Source organism: Oikopleura dioica, chromosome 2, assembly GCF_907165135.1.
Source record: "Oikopleura dioica chromosome 2, OKI2018_I68_1.0, whole genome shotgun sequence".
Taxonomy (NCBI): Eukaryota; Metazoa; Chordata; class Appendicularia; order Copelata; family Oikopleuridae; genus Oikopleura; species Oikopleura dioica.
In genome coordinates this window covers 8,107,874-8,129,420 of record NC_137292.1, presented here as the reverse complement: position 1 = coordinate 8,129,420, position 21,547 = coordinate 8,107,874, and the positions used below count along the sequence as shown (strand labels likewise).

The following is a 21,547-nucleotide window of genomic DNA, read 5'->3' as shown; positions in this document are numbered from 1 at the left end:
AATTGTTTGAACGGGCCTGGCCTCCCCTTCGGGTCGGCTTGGCCCCGTCTCAGACTGAATTGAATAAACGGGCCTGGCCTCCCCTTCGGGTCGGCTTGGCCTCGTCTCAGACTGAATTGAATAAACGGGCCTGGCCTCCCCTTCGGGTCGGCTTGGCCCCGTCTCAGACTGAATTGTTTGAACGGGCCTGGCCTCCCCTTCGGGTCGGCTTGGCCCCGTCTCAGACTTAATTGTATGAACGGGCCTGGCCTTTCCTTCGGGTCGGCTTGGCCCCGTCTCAGACTGAATTGTATAAACCGGCCTGGCCTCCCCTAATTTTCGCCCGTTTAAAGAGACAAAATCGATTTAAACCGGGCGGTTTGCGCATATTTAGTGTTTTATTACGCGTCCGGATCTCGTTAAAGTTTCAAAAGACGTGCTTTTGAATAATTTTTCATTTGATATTCATATTGAACCATTTTGAGCATATATTCGGCTTTAACCGGCTTGAACCGTCAGAAACCGCCTTTTTCCACGAGAGTTACCGGGTGGTTTGGGCTTATTCAATGATTCGACGAATGTACTTAATACAAGATTCAATTTGATATGCATATTGATGCTATTTTGTTCATGTCTGGGCTTGAACCACGATTAACCACCATGAACCGCAAGAATAACCGGGCGGTTGAATTTCACAATATGCTAGAAAGCTTCGCTTTTGTAAATGATTACATTTGATAACCATATTGAACCACTTTGAGCATGTTTTTAGCTTGAACCGGCTTGAACCGTTTGGAATCGCCATTAACCGGGAGAACAACCGGTTGGTTCGGGCTTATTAAATGATTTTATGAATGTTCTTAATTTATGTTTTAATTTGATATACATATTGCTGCTAATTTGTTCATTTCTGCGCTTGAACCACCATGAACCACCATGAACCGCAATAATAACCGGGCGGTTGAACTTCTGAATATGTTCAAAAGATTCGCTGTTGAAAATTAATTCATTTGATATACATATTTCTACATTTTGACCTTTTTCCGGGTATGAACCGCGACGAACCGGAAGCACAACCGGCTGGTCAAAAAATACCACTCCATTTTGTTCAGTAATTTATAAGCTTCAATTTGAGCTATAAAACATCATCATAGCATGCTTATATCAGAAGTTGATAATATTGGATTTTCGTATCTGGCTGCTTGCGTCAACTTTGGAGCTCTAGAATCATATGAAGGAAGTACTCCGCAATAATAAATTTCATATGTATCGATGCATCTTGCGCTTATCTTTCACATGGTAGGCATCAAATTATCAAAATCGATCTAGCACGCACTCAAAAGCCGCTTCTAATCAAACTAGTGCTTTTTTCTTGCTAAAAATCCCCCAAAAAAGGGGGTAAGATGACTCATATCGAAAATTCTGCAAGTGCAGTTTTTCAAGGCTTGTCTTGATGCATATGTTCTGAAAGTATGGGGAGATTTTTCAAAAGAGCCTGAAAAATAGAAAACACCGCGGTAAGCCTAGTTATATTGATCAATTCGTTTAAACGAGGAACTCCAAGAGTAACGTTCTTGGCGGACACACCGGCATAGTGAAAGGTGTTGAGCGTCATTTGAGTAGCTGGCTCGCCGATTGACTGAGCTGCGAGAGCACCGATCATTTCACCTAGAAAAATAAACCTCTTCCAAGAAGATTATATCAACCTGGATGAACAATTGCTGCGTTGAACTTAGACTCAATTTCTCCAAGAACCCAGTCGAAAGCTTCACTATTGAGATAATATTCTTGAATCACTCTTCTCGACGCGAGAGATGCTCGAAGATGAATTTTGAAAAGTAATGTCGCGTTGTTCTGTGCTTCCAGAGAGAGTCGGTCATTTCCACTGACGATGATCAGTTTTTCCGATAAGTCTTGCACTTTGCCGACAATTGAATTCGGAAGAAGATCGCTCTTAGACATTTTGTTCAGATTAAAGATTTTCTGAGCGTTCCAGACGATTCTTTCGATGTTGCATGGTAGGACAACTCGGGAATCTCCCCGTGGAAAAATCGATCGGACAGCTTCGCGATCCTTGACAAGCTGATCGAACTCGTTGTCAATTTCGTTGTGCACATCTTCTGAACACTGTACTTCTCTCATAACGTCTTCTGCAAGATGCTTTCGAAGAGATTTTTCATCTTAAAATTTACAGTGTATTATTTCGGTAATCATTATCTTTTTACCCGAGTAGTCGAATCTAAAGCGTTTTTCAAAGAGTCTATCAGAAGGTCTAATGGATGATAGATTCTGAAACTCAACATGCTCCCCAGCAAGCCCATCTTCTCCATAACGGAATTGAATAATATTGTTATTAGAATTTCGCACTGTTGCATCGTAACGGACCACTGCCGATTCCATCGCTTTAATGAGACGTCGCTGGATATATCCTGTCTTTATCCCTTGTTGAAGAAGGAAACTCATGACTAGCTACTTTAACTGATCAATTTTATATCTACATCTGCAGATTAATTTCGTTTCAACAAGTTCCGAGGCAGTTTTAATCGCGGTATCAATAAGCCCTTCTCTTCCACCCATCGCATGGAAGAAGAATTCAGTCGGAGTCAGACCTGCTAGATAAGAATTTTCCACAAAGCCCTTTGACTCTGGGGAAAAATCATCTTTCATAAAGCAAGGAAGAGAACGGTGATTAAAATGGAACGGAATTCGCTTCCCAGAGACATTCTGCTGGCCGACCACGGCGATGACTTGAGAGATATTGATCTGTATTCGAGCTCAAGAAGAATGTCTAAGAATAAGTGGGAATCACGAGTTCGTGAGGACTAGGTTCGTGGGACTAGGTTCGTGGTGGGTTCTGCCAGAGTATTGAAATCGGGCTATATTTAAGGGCAGTAAGGGAAATGGGTTGATGACTAGGTTCGTGAGACTAGGTTCGTGAGTTTTTAAATGGTAAAAACTGTAGGGCAGTAAAGGAAATGGGTTGATGACTAGGTTCGTGGGACTAGGTTCGTGAGTAAAAATTTTAGGGTAGTAAAGGAAATGGGTTGTTGACAAGGTTCGTGAGTTTTTAAATGGTTTTAAAGGGTTCGTAGGACTAGGTTCGTGGTTTTTGAACAAGAAAAATGTAGGATTTTATATCCAAAACGAGTTTCACGAACCTAGTCTTCACGAATCTAGTCTTCACGAACCTAGTCCCACGAACCTATTCATTAACCCGTTTCCTTTAATGACCGAAAATGGTGAAGATACAAAAATACATATAAAAATCCAAATTCTAGTCTTCACGAACCTAGTCTTCACGAACCTAGTCTTCACGAACCTAGTCCCACGAACCTAGTCATCAACCCATTACCCTTACTGCCCAAAAATACATGTGAAAATCCAAATTCCACGAACCTAGTCACACGAACCATTTTTTCCGACATGGCACCCACCAACCTAGTCCCAAGAACCTAGTCCTCACGAACCTGGTCATCCCTCTCCTTAGAAAGCCTTTTAAGTCTGTTGAACCCTGACTTTGAGCCTTTGGATCCAGCAACAACCATTTGTTTGAAGTTATTAAATTCCGAAAGGGATTTCTGGGCCAATCCACCAGTCTTGTCTCGCGCATCATTCAGGATCTTATTGACATGATTTTCGAATGTGTTTCGAATCGTATTGCCAGGCGTGCAAACAAGTTCATCATTATGAGCTCGCTCGATAACTTCGAGCACATCTGTCTTGGATTTCCGGATCTGCGCCTGGATACTCTATTTGACGGATTTAAATAGTACCGTATTATATGGCATATTCGGAATATAGCTTTCCCCGCTTTCAGGAATCTAAAATTCCGAATCTTGCAGCTTTTCTCATTCAAAAAGAGCCACAAAATTACGATCTTTCGGAAGCTTTTCTTCCGCTTCCTTATACGTAGCAGCATCTGCAATGGTATCTCCGATTCCGATAGAATGCCCTTCAACTAGAAGCCATTGGTTCACCATCCTTTGAACGTCGGAAAAGAAGCGTTTAGTCACATCTGCTCCTTTTTCGTTGAACATTACGTGAATTAAACTACCGGCAGAAGCACCGACAGTCTTTTTGCAGACAATCCCGGATACGAATTTTCCATTTTCGATGACTACCCGAGTGTCGCCTACGGAAATATGTCGGTAGATACTGTTGTCCTCAGAGTCGGGGTGCGTCGAGTGGTTTCGAATGCAGTTGACGCCTTCTGGAAGACAAAGCTCAAAAAGCTGTTTGCCTGTGTATAAAGGTCGTGGTTTGAGAATAGCGGGGACTGGTAGGCGACCGTTCCATTGGATTTTGAAGAGAATCAGGTTCATGAAATCTGGAACTTCGATGAAGGTGTCTCGCTTTGTCAGCTTTCTGACTGCCGTAAGAGTGTCCTGGACGATTCCCATGACAGGTCTTTCTTTTGGTTACTCTTTGCTGATTTCAGCGAGTATTTCCTAGAAACATAACCATTGCCTGTTTGATTGCGGAGTGACCACCATCCGCGGCACAAGCGCCAATTGCAAGATTTCAGCACGTGTCTCCATCGACTGCGGCACATGAAGATTCATTTCGTCTCCATCAAAATCTGCATTATACGGAGACGTAACAGACAAGTTCATTCGAAAAGTCGACCAAGGAAGAACTTTGACTAAATGACCCATCATTGACATCTTGTGCAGTGTTGGCTGTCGGTTGAAAACAACGACGTCGTTGTCTCGAAGATGTCGCTCGACTTGGTAGCCGATTTGAAGCTGCAGATCAGATGGCTTTGGATGGTATCGCAGATCGATTCGCTCTCCCGTGTCTCTGATCACGTATTTGGCGCCTAAAAGTCATCGTGTTTCAGAATTTTATCAAGTTTCTTACCTGGATACTGATTTGCACCCCGGTTGACAAGCTCCTGCAAGTAGTCAATGTTAAACGCAGTAACGATCTCCGGATAGGTTAGATTGGACGCAATCGTTCTTGGAATTCCAACTTGGTTCACGTTCAAATTTGGGTCTCCTGTGATCACAGTTCGTGCAGAAAAGTCGACTCGTTTCCCCATCAGATTTCCTCGAACTCTTCCTTCTTTGGCTTTCAATCTTTCAGAAATGGACTTGAGAGGTCTCCCAGATTTCTGGCAGGCTTTTGGGATACGAGGAATCGTGTTGTCCATGACAGTAACGCAGTGGAACTGAAGAAGCTTGACTTCATCAGCAATTACATGAGGAGCTGCTCCATGTGCTTCGTTGTTTCTTGAAGATTCACCAAATTGACCCATTTTTATGTATTTTCCATAAGACGCTGTTTATCATATTTATGTAAAAATCTGTAATAATTCAGCTAATAGACAGCTAATTAACATAAAAAATATCCCGTTTTTCAAGATGATTCCTTGATAAAACTGGTATATCTTTTCCTGATTGAATTGTTGATTTTGATTATATCACAGTATTTATGCGTAACATCGTCCTATTTTCTTGTTAGAGAATCTGCTTTTTATGGAAAAACTATGAATGTCAAGCAGACAGTATTCTCTGGGCAACGATCCTGACTTCGTAAGCCTGATCCGCCCATGACGACTGAAGGTCTAACCGCCAAAGGAGCAACCGGCAAGACGGTGATAATCATCCACGCCGGACGAGCGTATTCTGCGTCCATTCCTAACATGTCAATTTCATCGTCAGAAATCCCTTTGAAGATTTCGAGGACCTTCTCTGCCGTCATTTCTATCGTCTTTTCCTGCGCATCATCATTCACCTTCTTCCATGTTGCTTTTTAGCGGATAAAGAATCACCGATTCGGTAGAAACGGAACGGTTAATGCTCCTAATTCCATATCAACGAAGAACAAAAATCGGAAAGAAAGTGGAATTTCTTTACCCATAGCAGTTATGGTAAGTCCGTCTCTCCTGTACGTTGGTTGAAATCTCCCACAACCATTATGCGGAATAATCCCATCGTTTGTTTCCTCTGATGGCACATGGTCCTTTGGTTTTTTCGTCGGAATCGATGTCATCTCCTCCCTCGCATTTCTGCTTTCCTCAATCAAAAGATTTTAGAGCCTCATTTTCATAAAATTATTATATAAAACGTCATCGAGTCCAGTAGAGGCCTTTTTCTCAGTGATGACTACAGTGTCCCATGATTTGTTTCTCGTCAACCAAAGCAAAATGGAATAATTACCTCTGCACAGAACGTAAACGGAATCGAGTCGTTTTCTAGGCTGACCCTTCGTGCGCGCCAGAATCGTCGCCATCTTTGGATCGTTCTTGTCCACCAGCATCTTTGAGCAAAAGAAGCAAACGCACCGTAATACCCGCAAAGTCTTGTTGAAGAAGCCAATATGGAAAACAGGCTTTGCAAGTTCGATGTGCGCAAAATGCCCGGGACAATCATTCATGTTTCCAGCGCAAGTTTGACATCTGGAGAAACGATCGACTACCCCTTGCCGAGGATCGAGAATTCCATCCATTTTTGGTCGATTCGATGACTTGCCGAAGTCGTCACGCTCTGTCGCTTCGGGATGAACCAACCCAGGGGAGCTCACGACTTACGGTGCTTGTGAAAATCAGGTGAAAACTAAGCATAAATGGGAATCTACTCAAACGTTTCCTGACATTCTTTTGATTTCATCAGGCGACAGAATCCCGAACTGGACATGCCGTATTTTCCGAAGAGTCACAGAGGACTCCGTTTGCTGCGCCATGCAACTTCTTGCTATTTCTCTTTCCAGAAAAAAAGGGATAGAAAAGCGGGTGCCAGAGTACGCAACGTGATGAGCTTATCACATTATCAGTGACAAGTTTGTTCAAGTTTTCTTTTTGTTTTTCCTTCAATGCTGAAATTTCATACAAGCATCCTTTTCTTGCTGCTTTTGTTGGCTTCCCTCACAAAGAATTTATTGTAAAGACGATTTAGTAGTAAATCATGAAAGAAATCGATTGACAGTCATAAATATATTTGAGCAAAAAGAATCTACGGAATAAGATCAGAATCATTCAAGAATATGTTCAGAATAGAACGCTGACTAAGATGAACTTTAATCTCCACTGGCGCGATGTGGTTCATACGGCAAGAGATTGACGGAAATAGGCGCGTCCTCCCCTCCCAAAGCTACGATTTTCACCTTATTCCACAAATATTTGGGTGACTCAAAATTTTGATAAGTGCTGTTCCATCAGTCTCTAGAATCCAGTCTTGAATCGCACTGAATTCACCCTCTTTGTTGATGATGATTTTCTTTTTCGACTCTTCCTTGGGCATGCTCATATAGACCTTAGTAATCTGTTCGATTCCCTTCAGTGTCATGTCGGATAGAATATTAGCTTCAATATAGCGAAGGAAAGTGTCGTCTTCCATTTTATCCTCTGCTAGAATTTTAAGTTAGAAATGATCAGAAATGTCCAAGTACCAGTATCTCCATCGTCTTCTTTGCCCGAGTTGTTGACGATTCGAATTCGAAGAGTGAGAGTTTCAGCGTTATCGTCATTGAAAATACAATGGAGATCCTCTCCGAAACCTTCGAATTGGTTCTCAAAAGCAACGAAAAAGAATTCAAAATTTTGCTGAAATCAAGGAAGAAAACCATCTCCTTCATGAATTTTCTCTGAGATTTGTTCCATTGACAGCTTCTTATCCGTCATCTTTTTTCTATCTAGCTCAGGGCTGGATATTTTGAAATCAGCAAAAATTTCAAATCAATATTTGTGTGAAATCTCATTTCTATCTCAAAATTTTGCACCATCTCAACAAATCTCAAATCTCAAATTATTGCAGCACCCTCGTCATAATTTTTTCCATTCTTGAGATTGCTGAGATCTCAAGATCTCAAATCTCAAAATTTTGCAAACCGCGCACGGGCCGCGGATAAACTTTGCGCGCTTAGAGCAAGACATGTGATTGGTTCAGATGGATCTGAAATGCTTGAAATTTCAGAATCTCAAATCTCATTTCATTGCAACGCATGTATCCAACTCGCACCATTTTGTGAGATAATTGAGATCTCAGCATTTCAAATGTCATTTTTTTGCAAAATTGAAAATTGAGATCTCAGACAGAAAATTGGCTGAGATTTCATTTTTGAAATGGTTGAGATGATGATTCATGTTTTTTTCGGGGTTTGAAATTTTTGTTGATTTCAAAATATCCAGCCCTGATCTAGCTCAACTCGCAACAGCCACGGTGAGATCTTGTCCACATCAATATCCGGCATTTCATAGTAAACCGATACAAAGTCCCGATCTTCTTCTATCACAGTATTCATCGGATCCGGATCATAGAAGATTGAAGTATTTGCAGTTACAGTTTTCATGGTTGTGTGCTCCAAAAGCGCAAGTACGTCATTACATTTTTCCGCGTCCTTGGCAGCCTCGCCCAGGAGAAATATACGCACTGAGGGTGTCTTTCCGAGGGTCCATTTTTACCTTTTTCCTAGTCAGAAAAGCCGGCTATGCTTATAATTGGCAATAATTTATGGAACTTTCCTTTGGGTGTTTCGTTATATTGATCAATTCGTTTAAACGAGGAACTCCAAGAGTAACGTTCTTGGCAGACACACCGGCATAGTGAAAGGTGTTGAGCGTCATTTGAGTAGCTGGCTCGCCGATGGACTGCGCTGCCAGGGCACCGATCATTTCACCTAGAAAAATAAACCTCTTCCAAGAAGAATATGTCAACCTGGATGAACAATTGCTGCGTTGAATTTAGACTCAATTTCTCCAAGAACCCAGTCAAAAGCTTCACTATTTAGATAATATTCTTGAATCACTCTTCTCGACGCGAGAGATGCTCGAAGATGAATTTTGAAAAGTAATGTCGCGTTGTTTTGTGCTTCCAGAGAAAGTCGATCATTTCCACTGACTATGATCAGTTTTTCCGATAACTCCTGCACTTTGCCGACGATTGAATTCGGAAGAAGATCGCTCTTAGACATTTTGTTCAGATTGAAGATTTTCTGAGCGTTCCAGACGATTCTTTCGATGTTGCAAGGCAAGACAACTCGGGAATCTCCCCGTGGAAAAATCGATCGGACAGCTTCGCGATCCTTGACAAGCTGATCGAACTCGTTGTCTATTTCGTTGTGCACATCTTCTGAACACTGTACTTCTTTCATAACGTCTTCTGCAAGATGTTTTCGAAGAGATTTCTCATCTTAAAATGTACATCGTATTCTTTCCGTTATCATCGTATTTTTACCTGAGTAGTCGAATCTAAAGCGTTTTTCAAAGAGTCTATCAGAAGGTCTAATGGATGATAGATTCTGAAACTCAACATGCTCCCCAGCAAGCCCATCTTCTCCATAACGGAATTGAATAATATTGTTATTAGAATTTCGCACTGTTGCATCGTAACGGACCACTGCCGATTCCATCGCTTTAATAAGACGTCGCTGAATATATCCTGTCTTTATCCCTTGTTGAAGAAAAAAAATCATGCTTAGCTACTTTAACTGATCAACTTTCTATCTACATCTGCAGATTAATTCCGTTTCAACAAGTTCCGAAGCAGTTTTAATCGCGGTATCAATAAGCCCTTCTCTTCCACCCATCGCATGGAAGAAGAATTCAGTCGGAGTCAGACCTGCTAGATATGAATTTTCCACAAATCCTTTTGACTCTGGGGAAAAATCATCTTTCATAAAGCAAGGAAGAGAGCGGTGATTAAAATGGAACGGAATTCGCTTCCCAGAGACATTCTGCTGGCCGACCACGGCGATGACTTGAGAGATATTGATCTGTATTCGAGCTCAAGAAGAATGTCTAAGAAAGCCTTTTCAAGTCTGTTGAACCCTGACTTTGAGCCTTTGGATCCAGCAACAACCATTTGTTTGAAGTTATTAAATTCCGAAAGGGATTTCTGGGCCAATCCACCCGTCTTGTCTCGCGCATCATTCAGGATCTTATTGACATGATTTTCGAATGTGTTTCGAATCGTATTGCCAGGCGTGCAAACTAGTTCATCATTATGAGCTCGCTCGATAACTTCGAGCACATCTGTCTTGGATTTCCGGATCTGCGCCTGGATACTCTATTTGACGGATTTAAATTGTACCGTATTATATGGCATATTCGGAATAAAGCTTTCTCCGCTTTCAGGAATCTAAAATTCCGAATCTTGCAGCTTTTCTCATTCAAAAAGAGCCACAAAATTACGATCTTTCGGAAGCTTTTCTTCCGCTTCCTTATACGTAGCAGCATCTGCAATTGTATCTCCGATTCCGATAGAATGCCCTTCCACTAGAAGCCATTGGTTCACCATCCTTTGAACGTCGGAAAAGAAACGTTTAGTCACATCTGCTCCTTTTTCATTGAACATTACGTGAATTAAACTACCAGCAGAAGCACCGACAGTCTTTTTACAGACAATCCCGGATATAAATTTTCCATTTTCGATGACTACCCGAGTGTCGCCTACGGAAATATGTCGGTAGATACTGTTGTCCTCAGAGTCCGGGTGCGTCGAGTGGTTTCGAATGCAGTTGACGCCTTCTGGAAGACAAAGCTCAAAAAGCTGTTTGCCCGTGTATAAAGGTCGTGGTTTGAGAATCGCAGGGACTGGTAAGCGACCGTTCCATTGGATTTTGAAGAGAATAAGGTTCATGAAATCTGGAACTTCGATGAAGGTGTCTCGCTTTGTCAGCTTTCTGACTGCCGTAAGAGTGTCCTGGACGATTCCCATGACAGGTCTTGCTTTTGGTTACTCTTTGTTGATTTCAGGGAGTATTTCCTAGAAACATAACCATTGCCTGTTTGATTGCGGAGTGACCACCATCCGCGGCACAAGCGCCAATTGCAAGATTTCAGCTCGTGTCTCCATCGACTGCGGCACATGAAGATTCATTTCGTCTCCATCAAAATCTGCATTATACGGAGAGGTAACAGATAAGTTCATTCGAAAAGTCGACCAGGGAAGAACCTTGACTAAATGGCCCATCATTGACATCTTGTGCAGTGTTGGCTGTCGGTTGAAAACGACGACGTCATTGTCTCGAAGATGTCGCTCAACTTGGTAGCCTATTTGAAGCTGCAGATCAGATGGCTTTGGGTGGTATCGCAGATCGATTCGCTCTCCTGTGTCTCTGATCACGTATTTGGCCCCTCAAAGTCATATTGCTTTTGAGTTTTCTCTAGTTATTTACCTGGATACTGATTTGCACCCCGGTTGACAAGCTCCTGCAAGTAGTCAATGTTAAACGCAGTAACGATCTCCGGATAGGTTAGATTGGACGCAATCGTTCTTGGAATTCCAACTTGGTTCACGTTTAAATTTGGGTCTCCAGTGATCACAGTTCGTGCAGAAAAGTCGACTCGTTTCCCCATCAGATTTCCTCGAACTCTTCCTTCTTTTGCTTTCAATCTTTCAGAAATGGACTTGAGAGGTCTCCCAGATTTCTGGCAGGCTTTTGGGATTCGAGGAATCGTGTTGTCCATGACAGTAACGCAGTGGAACTGAAGGAGCTTGACTTCATCAGCAATAACATGAGGAGCTGCTCCATGTGCTTCGTTGTTTCTTGAAGATTCACCAAATTGACCCATTTTTATGTAATTTCCATAAGACGCTGTTTATCATATTTATGTAAAAATCTGTAATAATTCAGCTAAGAGACAGGTAATTAACATAAAAAAATCCTGTTTTTCAAGATGATTCCTTGATAAAACTGGTATATCTTTTCCTGATTGAATTGTTGATTTTGATTATATCACAGTATTTGTGCGTAACATCGTCCTATTTTCTTGCTAGAGAATCTGCTTTTTATGGAAAAACTATGAATGTCAAGCAGACAGTGTTCTCTATGCAACGATCCTGACTTCGTAACCCTGATCCGCCCATGACGACTGAAGGTCTAACTGCCAAGGGAGCAACCGGCATGACCGTGATAATCATCCACGCCGGACGAGCGTATTCCGCGTCCATTCCTAACATGTCAATTTCATCGTCAGAAATCCCTTTAAAGATTTCGAGGACCTTCTCTGCCGTCATTTCTATCGTCTTTTCCTGCGCATCATCATTCACCTTCTTCCATGTTGCTTTTTAGCGGATAAAGAATCACCGATTCGGTAGAAACGGAACGGTTAATGCTCCTAATTCCATATCAACGAAGAACAAAAATCGGAAAGAAAGTGGAATTTCTTTACCCATAGCAGTTATGGTAAGTCCGTCTCTCCTGTACGTTGGTTGAAATCTCCCACAACCATTATGCGGAATAATCCCATCGTTTGTTTCCTCTGATGGCACATGGTCATTTGGTTTTTTCTCGTCGGAATCGATGTCATCTCCTCCCTCGCATTTTTGCTTTCCTCAATCAAAAGATTTTAGAGCCTCATTTTCATAAAATTATTATATAAAACGTCATCGAGTCCAGTAGAGGCCTTTTTCTCAGTGATGACTACAGTGTCCCATGATTTGTTTCTCGTCAACCAAAGCAAAATGGAATAATTACCTCTGCACAGAACGTAAACGGAATCGAGTCGTTTTCTAGGCTGACCCTTCGTGCGCGCCAGGATCGTCGCCATCTTTGGATCGTTCTTGTCCACCAGCATTTTTGAGCAAAAGAAGCAAACGCACCGTAATACCCGCAAAGTCTTGTTGAAGAAGCCAATATGAAAGACAGGCTTTGCAAGTTCGATGTGTGCAAAATGCCCGGGACAATCATTCATGTTTCCAGCACAGGTTTGACATCTGGAGAAACGATCGACTACCCCTTGCCGAGGATCGAGAATTCCATCCATTTTTGGTCGATTCGATGACTTGCCGAAGTCGTCACGCTCTGTCGCTTCGGGATGAACCAACCCAGGGGAGCTCACGACTTACGGTGCTTGTGAAAATCAGGTGAAAACTAACCATAAATGGGAATCTACTCAAACGTTTCCTGACATTCTTTTGATTTCATCAGGCGACAAAATGCCAAACTGGACATGCCGTATTTTCCGAAGAGTCACAGAGGACTCCGTTTGCTGCGCCATGCAACTTCTTGCTATTTCTCTTTCCAGAAAAAAGGGATAGAAAAGCGGGTGCCAGAGTACGCAACGTGATGAGCTTATCACATTATCAGTGACAAGTTTGTTCAAGTTTTCTTTTTTGTTTTTCCTTCAATGCTGAAATTTCATACAAGAATCCTTTTCTTGCTGCTTTTGTTGGCTTCCCTTACAAAGAATTTATTGTAAAGACGATATAGTAAGAAAATCATGAAAGAAATCAATTGACAGTCATAAATATATTTGAGCAAAAAGAATCTACGGAATAAGATCAGAATCATTCAAGAATATGTTCAGAAAAGAAGGCTGACTAAGATGAACTTTAATCTCCACTGGCGCGATGTGGTTCACGCGGCAAGAGATTGACGGAAATAGGCGCGTCCTCCCCTCCTAAAGCTACGATTTTGCTGGGCAAAATTCATCTCTTTGGCCGGGTTTAAGCTTTTTCCGTCCCTCCGGATATTTCGTCAGACGATGACTAGCAAAGAAGGTACAGTGACACCCTGACTTCATGAAAGGCCACACCGTCGAAGAAGAAGATTCTGATGGCGATCGAAGAGGGTTAGAGAAAGACGATCTATTTGGCAGTTGTTCCGCCCTGTAGCTAAGCTGTATCAGTTATTTTACAATCTCCACGTCAGTAATTATTATTTGCCGAGTGAATATGGACAAATATTGGCGTAAATGTCTCGTCTTGCCAGCCCACTTTTGTCTTCAGATGTCTGCATTTTGTGAAAAAATAGAGACGCACTCCAATTCAAAACCGCTTCATTTTTGTAACACCGTCAAACCGATTGGAGGACAACATACTCATCCTTTTTTTTGAAGAAAAAATATCATTTATCGTTGTTAAAATTAGTTTACAAGAATATGTTCTATTTTGACTCTGATAGAAATCTAAATAAAAGATAAAAACTCTCAAGCAGTAATTAGCAACGAAAATGATATTTTCTTCTTCTGGAAAAAAGGGATGAGTCCGTCGAGCAAGAAAGCAACCTTTGAATTGTCCAATCGGGAGCGCGAAAAATCGGCGCGCGTCGAATCAGCTTCGATCGGAAGAAATGATTGATTTTGATTCTCAAGACGAGAATACAAAATGAATAATTTATCAAACAGCCTCAGTCAAACACGGACAAACACATTTTCTCTCCGATTTTTGAGTGAAGTAGACTGCGAAATTTTTTGCAATTTGCCTTTTTTGATCTAGAGATTTCTTTATGAATTATTTTATTGGAGCCTCGACGAATGAAAACTTGTCTCTCGTTTTTTTTCTGAAATCTGATTGCTCGAAACTTTGAATAATCAATTAGCTCTAATGATGTGTATACGCTCGTTTTTTTTTTATAACAGTATTATAAAAATTGTTTAATATTAATACCACACATCTTGTATCCGGTATTATTGTGCTCTTACAATTTAAAACCCTCCATCGAATACGGCTAAAATCAGAATAATTACTATATTTCCACCTTTTCGAATAGGATATTCGTTAAAAAAATCGCATCTGTACCGGATTTAGAATATATAATTGTCGGATTTTTAAGATCAAAGATATAGGTCAATTATATAAAACCGCTAAAATCCGACAGTTACGTATTCTATATCCGGGACAAATGCGATTTTTCTATCGAACATCCTGTTCGAAAAAGGGGAAATTTCATAATTATTCTGATCAAATTCGTATTTTATGATGCGTTTTATCTTGCCTATATACGAAAATACCGGATACAGGATGTGTCTAATTAAAATTAAATAATTTTTATATATTATTAATACTGTTACGTACAGAATAAGAGTTATTTAATTGTATATGAAGATACAGTTCCAGAAGTTAACTAATTAAGCGTTAAAATTACTCACAAAGATCGTTTAAAACCGTCTAATGTTTCAGAAAAGAAGAATCGCTATTCAAAATTCATCCGATTCGGATAGTGGTGACAATGAATAGCGCCTTTTGCTCAGATTTACGAGACTAATTACGTTTTTCTCTTCTTTCTGAAATCAAAATCAACTCGAGTCCGTCAGAATCTGATAGCTTGACCTTATAAAGAACGCGCATTTATAAATTAGCCCAGAATAATTGTCAATAATACGAATTATCGATCGAAAAACAGCTCCTTTTACAAAAAAAAATTTTTATTGTGGGAAAATTTACTTTTTGAGCGTTTCCTGTTTTTGCCAATTCGATGATGGTTTTTTTAATGAAAATATTGCAAACGAAAAAGAGACAATCAAAAAATCGCGAAGAAAAAGCTGAAATTTCAACGATTATTTTCAGAATGTCAGACTCGGAATCGGTGGTCGTGAAGGTCGTCGCCGACGTGATGTTGTACGAAGGGCAAATGCAGCGATGGGTTTCTGTGTCTTCGCCAGGCCCCAGCGACGTCTACATCCTTCTAAACGCGGAGAAGCAGCAGTACAGAATTGTCGGTAGAAAGGGCGACTCGGGTGAATTGACCATCAATTGTGGCATAATTGCCAGCTTGGTTTACAACGAAGCGACGCCGAAGTTTCACCAATGGAGAGCAAACGGACAAGTGTAAGTTGAATTTCCTTATCTATTCAATTTTAACCGGCCCGGAAGAAATCCGCTATTGAGCTGAAGTCTGAAATTGAGCAAACAAAATTGGCCTTGTCCAGTTATTATATGATTGTCAAGTAAATTGCGCCTTCTTTTTTGATTTAGCGCTCTTCTTTTCTTTCTCGAAAATTGCCCCTACTTGAGTGAAACAAACTCATCTGCTGTCCAAACTTTCACCGGTCCGGCTATCTTTGCTTTTTCAACTATTTTGCTGACAAAGAGAAATTGACTTTTGTTGTAGTTATGGGATGAACTTTGCTGACGAAGAGTACGCAAAAGATTTTGGCAAAGAAATGACCACGGCGTTGCAGCGAGTTAAAGGACAACTGCCCTGGCCACAAGTTAAACAAGAGCCGCCACCACCGAAGCCTCAGCCGCCGCGGCCTGCACAGCCTAGTGGTCCTCCAGCTCCAGTAAAACCTCCTGGGGGTCCACCTCCCCCTCCTGGCCCTCCTAGTGGCGGTCCACCGCCTGGGCCACCCCCTCCAGGAGGTCCACCACCAGGCCCGCCAGGTCCTGCGCCCGGGGGACCAAGAGGAACGGGATTATCAGCCGCTCCAGCTGGTGGAGCTGGAAGAGGAGCTCTTTTGGGTCAAATCCAGGTACAAAAATGGATTTGAAGTATTAATTTAATCTTGAACTCAGGGCGGCTTCAAGCTGAAGAAAGTCGGCATTCAAGAAAAAGCGGGGCCAGGAAGAGTAGTCGGAGAAGACGCCCCGGCTGCAACAAAAACAGTTCATCAACTGCCGCCAAAACCGGCGGGCGGGCCGATGGACTTCCGCGAGCAGTTGAAACAAAGACTCGCCGGGCAGGTTCAGTCAAACTCGACGCCCAGCAAGCCAGCACCCGTTCACTCTCATATAAAGAAGGAAACTAAACCTCTGCCCACAGGTAGGAATCTTCTCGTCAAACTTGAGCACCCGCTTTTCTCGCTAGTCGCATAATGGTCCCACGAAGCCGAAACGGCTTCTCGATAATCATTCAAAGCTCTAAATGGAATTTAAGTTCCGCCTTCGAAGCCAGTTTCGAATCACACAAGTTCTACTTCTCAATTCTCTGGCTCGTCGTCGACTCCCTCGGAAAACGAAATCCGCCTGATGATCCGCGAAGAGTTCGAAAAGATGAAAGTCTCGATGCTCCAAGAAGTGCGGAACATCATTCGCGAAGAAATCGCCCGTGGAAATTACTAAAAAACACCAAACCATGATTCTACAGAATTCTACATGTAACAAATATAAATAGGAAATAGACGGTTTCTACAGTACTACTGAAGCAGTGATAAGTACAGTATCTAGCCACTATTTTCTGCATCGAAAATCTACAAAATCGTGACAATCTTTATTCTTATCAAAAAAAATAATGACTAAAACCCCACTTTGCGGACATTCCGACCTTTTTTCCGAGCTATAAATATTTTTATATTTCTGTTGTTCACCAATTTCTTTCGTTAAAAAACATCCTTCAATCTTTCAAATCTTCTTTTTTGTTCAATAATTTCGTTTTCAATTTTTAAAATTAACAAGTTATCAAATGACAAATGTTAAATGCCTAAAACAATTTTCTTGTATTTCCGTTATTGCTTTTTATGCCGACTTATCTTTCCTTATCTTATCTTTTACTGAATTAGTTACTCAACTTTGAACTATAATTTTTCAAGACTCTATTTTCTCCTTGTTGATTTCAAAACTTTCAAAATACGCATGTTGCGGTATGTGTATCTATTTCTTTCCTTTTGTACACAATTCTACCACCATTTCCGATATATGCACTACACTAGAATTTAAAATGCAAAGCTGCATGTCTATTTATAAATACACTTGAATTTCACAGCAAAAAAAATCTGATGATTCTTCATTTGTCCGTAGAGATCATCCCTTTTCTTCGTTTCTCAAAGCATCTTTATGAATTATCAGAATGACAGTAAGAGATTGGCTATCCGCATCGAAGGGCAATGAAGGGTTGAAAGGCGTAAAATATTCGGAAGAGACGTATGTTCAAATTCATAATTTGCTTCTTGGAGATTCTGAGGATGAAACGGCTTCTGATTTACTTGATGCAGGTAGAAATGATTTCAAACCCTTAATTATAAATAATTTTTCATGTAACAGAGTGGAATATGTTTATGTCACCATGAATCTTATGGATCATTTTTGAACATATTACACTTTGTTACATAAAAAAATAAAATCATCAGACCAAATATTTTTATTGTCTAATTAAAATTGAAAATTAGTAGCCATTAGAATAGCTCTGTTTTTCATAAACTTAATCCCATTATGCTGTTTTACGTAAGGCATAATATCGATCGATTATAATTCTGCTTTATGTAATCGAACTTTTAGTAATATCGCAACTGTACAAGTTTTCAACTAGCAGTTCTCCTCCACTCGAGCTTTTCTGCTTCAATTTCATTCCAGCCTTCATCTTCCAAATCATCACAACGACCGATTTACCTTCAAGTACCTTCTTAACCGCGTAACGATCGATCAGAGGATTTTATAGATTACGAGGCACTAATTCTTGCAATTGTGAATATAAAACGACCGCAGCCGGACGATGTAGTCTTTCCTTCGCTCAAAGAAGATGTATCCTCCATCTACCACACGGCGGAAAATAATTTGATACCAAAGAGGACTTTCAAGCTAACATATCCAACGCTAGAATTCAAGCATAAGGTGATTCTCACTCCGACCGGCTCTTCCTAATCATCTTCTAAGATTCTGCCAAAGGAAAAAGATTCAATAACTGCCTCTCTGGTTGATCTTCTCCGTCTATACCTCCCTCAGCTGGAAACAATGGCGAGAGTGAATTTCATTCAACTGATTTCTCAACTCCTGAGAGATCACGAACCAATTCTTCAGAAATACGAGCACTTTCTATGCTCCGCCCTTCAAGTTCTTTTTCAACTAAATGGGAGTAAAACGATTCCAGTTTCGAGCAGCGGCCTTGTGATAAAAAATATCAAAGAAATAAAGAAACAGTTTTCAAGAAAAATGTGCTTTATCGAAAAACGCGCACAAATGTATCCGCCAAATGTTAAAACAGTCGGAAAACTCCAAAAAAAGACGTTTGCTGAGGAAGAGCTGCTCTCAGAACTGATGTTAGTTTCCAATGCGATGGTAAATTATTTCTCCCTAACGGATAGCTGTACTCCCACACGCGGCACATCTTTTCTTCAAACTCCGGATCTTCGAAAAGTCCGTGGTCTCAAGTCCGGAAATTTGGTGAAAGCTTACTTTGACGAGGAGTGCCAAGGCAAAGCGTTGGAAATTGTCTTTTTTGGGCTAAATTGCCAGCTTTAGTTTGGTTTTCCCTGGTCCTACAGGAAAGTTTCCTGAGGAAACCAGATTTAAAAATAAGAAAAATAAACTTATTTACGTCAATAACTCATGTGACATATGCTAACCTTTAACCTGGGCTCGGCATCCTGACCTGTCTAAAAACCTTAGACAGGACCTGTTTCCTGTTTTTGGGACCCTGTCCTGTGTACCTGAGTAAAATAGGGATGTTTTTTGGCCCTGTCCTGTGTACCTGTCCAAAATCGGGATTAAAAGCTCGAAACCCTGTTCCTGTCCCTGTCCCTGACTAAAGACAGGCCTGATTTTCCTGCTAGGGCCTGAGTTGAGACAGGTTCCTGTTTAATTAGGTCAGGAAACAGGCTTCAATAGTCTAGATTCGCAAAATAATTTATAAGAAACAACGCCAAAAACATCATTATTATAAACAGATCGTAGCGTTTTATATTCAGGAACTTCATTGGAAATTCAGAGCGTCGAAATTGATGTTAACCCGGTTAACTTTACCAATTCTATTTTTATTTAAGTGAAAGTGACACTTGCAGGTTATTACTACTTACTTACTTTTACCTCATATGTTACGAAGTCTCTTTTACTCATTATTTGAAGTCAAGAATCAATTGCCAAGAAATTTCGCGCAAGAATGGCCAATTTTTAATCTGTGCAATGAACCAAATGGTTATAAAATTCTTAAAATTAGAATTTTTCTTAAATTCTTTGATCAAAAAAATTCCTGTTTTTCCTCCTGAGTCAGGACCTGTTTCCTGACCTGTCTAGAAAACCTGTTTCCTGACCTGTCTAAAAAACCTGTCCTGTCTTCCTGTGTAAAAAAGGAAGATTTTTTGGTCCTGTCCTGAGTGCCTGTGTAAAATATGGGTCACGGAGAGGGAAACCCTGTCCCTGTTCCTGTCCCTGACACAGGTTGCCGAGCCCAGCCTTTAACGACGATCCTGTCATTCATTTTCTAAAGATTTAAACTGTAAGCTTTATATACCACATTGTATTTTTATAAACAGTTTAGTATTTCTTAACGCTTTTGAAAGAAGAAGATTACTTGTCCCAAATGAAAGAAATAAAAAGAGAATCCGTCCTCAATCTCCGCCCCAATCTCCCGACAGAGTCTTCTGTCAGCCACCTCTAAAGCCAAAAATTCTTCAATTTAGATTTTTCAACTTCCGCGTTTTTTGTGCAATACTATCCGCTTTGATATCTCATTCTTTTACTGTGTATAAATTTCCGTCTTATAACCCTAACGAGATGAATTTTAAGAATGTTCAAAAATACCTTTCAAACTGGATTTTTGTCGGTTCTATATTCGCTTGGAAGTAAACCATTGCAGCTGTGGGATATAAATGTTGACCAGGGTGAGTAGGACAAATCATGCTGATCTATAATCATTGGGATATCTATAACTCTAGTTGTAATGCCTCTCACGCGGGTTTCTATATGTAAGTTACAAGATGTAACATGACTCTAGATTTTCCATAAAAAGCTACTTCTCATACGTACAGAGTCTAGACACGTGACCTTATGGACTCGAGCCTTTTTATGTAGAAAAAAACTGACTTTAGAGTTTGAGATGGCGGCGAGAAGCGATGAAATCTCCGTGAGCGGGTTGCCCTTAATTGATGCAATCACATCTTGACTCTTGAAATATGGGCTCATTACTGAAGACTTAATTCTAGGGCACGTAAAACGAGTTGGCGACAACGATATTTCCTCCTCCGTGATCGAAATCGACTCCGAAAAACTAGCCGAAACCTACATCAGTTGTCCGACCAATGCTTCCGACAATTTGGGAATTACTTTGCCCTACATAATTCTAGTAGTGAAGAATATGAAAAATACTTTTCTTTTGAGATTCAAATCACCGACGACAAGAATATAACCAGGCGCTTTCGATCGTCAAATTATCAATCAAGTAATCTTCAGAAATATTTTCAAAACTTGAGAATGAAAATTCTAGCGACTCGGATAAAACCGTTTATTTGCACGATGCCCCTGAGGATGGACGATGGATGGAATCAGATTTGCATCAACTTGAAGGATTTTTGCAAAAGAGCGTATGGAACAGGAAAAGGTCATTCAAATTATTCCGTCAATTCGAAAGTCTGCACCACAAGCTTAATTTCTGCAGGTTTTCCGTGGGTAGACAAAGGAGATTCTTTTTATATTTGAAATTGAAAACTTATGCAATCTTACACAATTTTTAAGAATATAGACGGTTATTCTTTCTTTAAATTAAGAATCTCATTTGTCTGCCCTCCGAAAACTAGTGGAAAGACAGCTTGTGGTGCAGATTTTAAGATTGACGGAATCGTTTAAAAATCGAAGGAAACATGCTATTTTAGGATTGCAAATTTTGATTATGAAAAAAACCATAGAAGCGCCGTTTTTTCTAATATTTTTCCCAGATTTGATGGTTTTTCTATGACGAAAAAATGATAATTGATCAAATTGACAGAATACAAATGTACTGATAGAATAACGATTCATTCCTCCTGCAGACTTAGACGGTAAGTCTTCTTTTCCAAATCTTTATAAAGAACTCATTCAGCATTTATTTCTCCGACCGGCTGTATTCTGAAGATGAGCTGCCAGCCGAGTTCAAACTGTATCTCCCCGTGCAACAGTCATCCGAGACCGCTGCTAACTGAAACTCTAGATTTGAAAACTGACTTTAACTGCCAACGCTGAATGATTTCGTGACGAAATTTTCGTCTGCAATTTCTAAGTTT

At 40.6% G+C, this 21,547-nt stretch overlaps 4 protein-coding genes and 2 pseudogenes across 5 annotated transcripts; 3 read left to right on the top strand and 3 right to left on the bottom strand.

Moving 5' to 3' along the window:
- Nucleotides 1-707: 707 nt before the first annotated feature.
- Nucleotides 708-5,236, bottom strand: LOC145698070 (DNA-directed RNA polymerase II subunit RPB1-like). The gene is made up of 8 exons (XM_081775275.1): nt 4,840-5,236; nt 4,447-4,798; nt 3,846-4,386; nt 3,447-3,728; nt 2,205-2,448; nt 1,686-2,159; nt 1,503-1,647; nt 708-813 (listed from the first exon to the last, which is right to left on the bottom strand). Exons 1-8 carry the CDS (start codon nt 5,234-5,236, stop codon nt 708-710), a joined length of 2,541 nt encoding a protein of 846 aa, XP_081631401.1.
- Nucleotides 5,237-5,454: 218 nt separating this feature from the next.
- LOC145698069 (DNA-directed RNA polymerase II subunit RPB1 pseudogene) lies at nt 5,455-6,669 on the bottom strand (annotated as a pseudogene).
- Nucleotides 6,670-6,906: 237 nt separating this feature from the next.
- On the bottom strand, nt 6,907-12,919 carry LOC145700774 (DNA-directed RNA polymerase II subunit RPB1-like). The gene is given in 16 exon segments (XM_081778101.1): nt 6,907-7,327; nt 7,369-7,476; nt 7,543-7,622; nt 8,120-8,357; nt 8,440-8,595; nt 8,634-9,107; nt 9,153-9,360; nt 9,451-9,715; nt 9,751-9,983; nt 10,134-10,641; nt 10,702-11,053; nt 11,095-11,461; nt 11,625-11,688; nt 11,773-11,983; nt 12,092-12,253; nt 12,397-12,919. Coding segments are annotated over 16 exon segments (4,197 nt in total). The 3' UTR covers nt 6,907-7,079.
- Nucleotides 12,920-15,192: 2,273 nt separating this feature from the next.
- Nucleotides 15,193-17,352, top strand: LOC145699360 (uncharacterized). The gene is made up of 4 exons (XM_081776630.1): nt 15,193-15,470; nt 15,754-16,114; nt 16,158-16,404; nt 16,519-17,352. The coding sequence occupies exons 1-4, from the start codon at nt 15,211-15,213 to the stop codon at nt 16,701-16,703; spliced, it is 1,053 nt and encodes a 350-aa protein (XP_081632756.1). The 5' UTR covers nt 15,193-15,210; the 3' UTR covers nt 16,704-17,352.
- A 74-nt stretch (nt 17,353-17,426) lies between these two features.
- On the top strand, nt 17,427-20,056 carry LOC145698022 (uncharacterized). The gene is made up of 6 exons (XM_081775229.1): nt 17,427-17,572; nt 17,856-17,972; nt 18,016-18,188; nt 18,231-18,489; nt 18,580-18,768; nt 19,853-20,056. Exons 1-6 carry the CDS (start codon nt 17,428-17,430, stop codon nt 19,948-19,950), a joined length of 981 nt encoding a protein of 326 aa, XP_081631355.1. The 5' UTR covers nt 17,427; the 3' UTR covers nt 19,951-20,056.
- Nucleotides 20,046-21,508, top strand: LOC145698030 (uncharacterized; annotated as a pseudogene). Its single transcript, XR_014133906.1, has 5 exons — nt 20,046-20,173; nt 20,495-20,730; nt 20,776-20,883; nt 21,274-21,325; nt 21,367-21,508. The product of XR_014133906.1 is annotated as an uncharacterized LOC145698030 (transcript).
- Nucleotides 21,509-21,547: the final 39 nt, after the last annotated feature.

Bases quoted from the DNA above. Each gene is read 5' to 3' on its own strand.
- LOC145698022 (XM_081775229.1), top strand. From the start codon at position 17,428: ATGACAGTAAGAGATTGGCTATCCGCATCGAAGGGCAATGAAGGGTTG. The intron at 17,973-18,015 runs GTACCTTCTTAA...AGGATTTTATAG, and splicing joins AACGACCGATTTACCTTCAA to ATTACGAGGCACTAATTCTT. The intron at 18,769-19,852 runs GCAAAGCGTTGG...CGCTTTTGAAAG, and splicing joins CTTTGACGAGGAGTGCCAAG to AAGAAGATTACTTGTCCCAA.
- LOC145698070 (XM_081775275.1), bottom strand. From the start codon at position 5,236: ATGGGTCAATTTGGTGAATCTTCAAGAAACAACGAAGCACATGGAGCA. The intron at 4,387-4,446 runs GCAATGGTTATG...ACCAAAAGAAAG, and splicing joins GTCACTCCGCAATCAAACAG to ACCTGTCATGGGAATCGTCC. The intron at 2,160-2,204 runs GTAAAAAGATAA...GTAAATTTTAAG, and splicing joins CTTTAGATTCGACTACTCGG to ATGAAAAATCTCTTCGAAAG.
- LOC145699360 (XM_081776630.1), top strand. From the start codon at position 15,211: ATGTCAGACTCGGAATCGGTGGTCGTGAAGGTCGTCGCCGACGTGATG. The intron at 15,471-15,753 runs GTAAGTTGAATT...CTTTTGTTGTAG, and splicing joins TGGAGAGCAAACGGACAAGT to TTATGGGATGAACTTTGCTG. The intron at 16,115-16,157 runs GTACAAAAATGG...TCTTGAACTCAG, and splicing joins CTCTTTTGGGTCAAATCCAG to GGCGGCTTCAAGCTGAAGAA.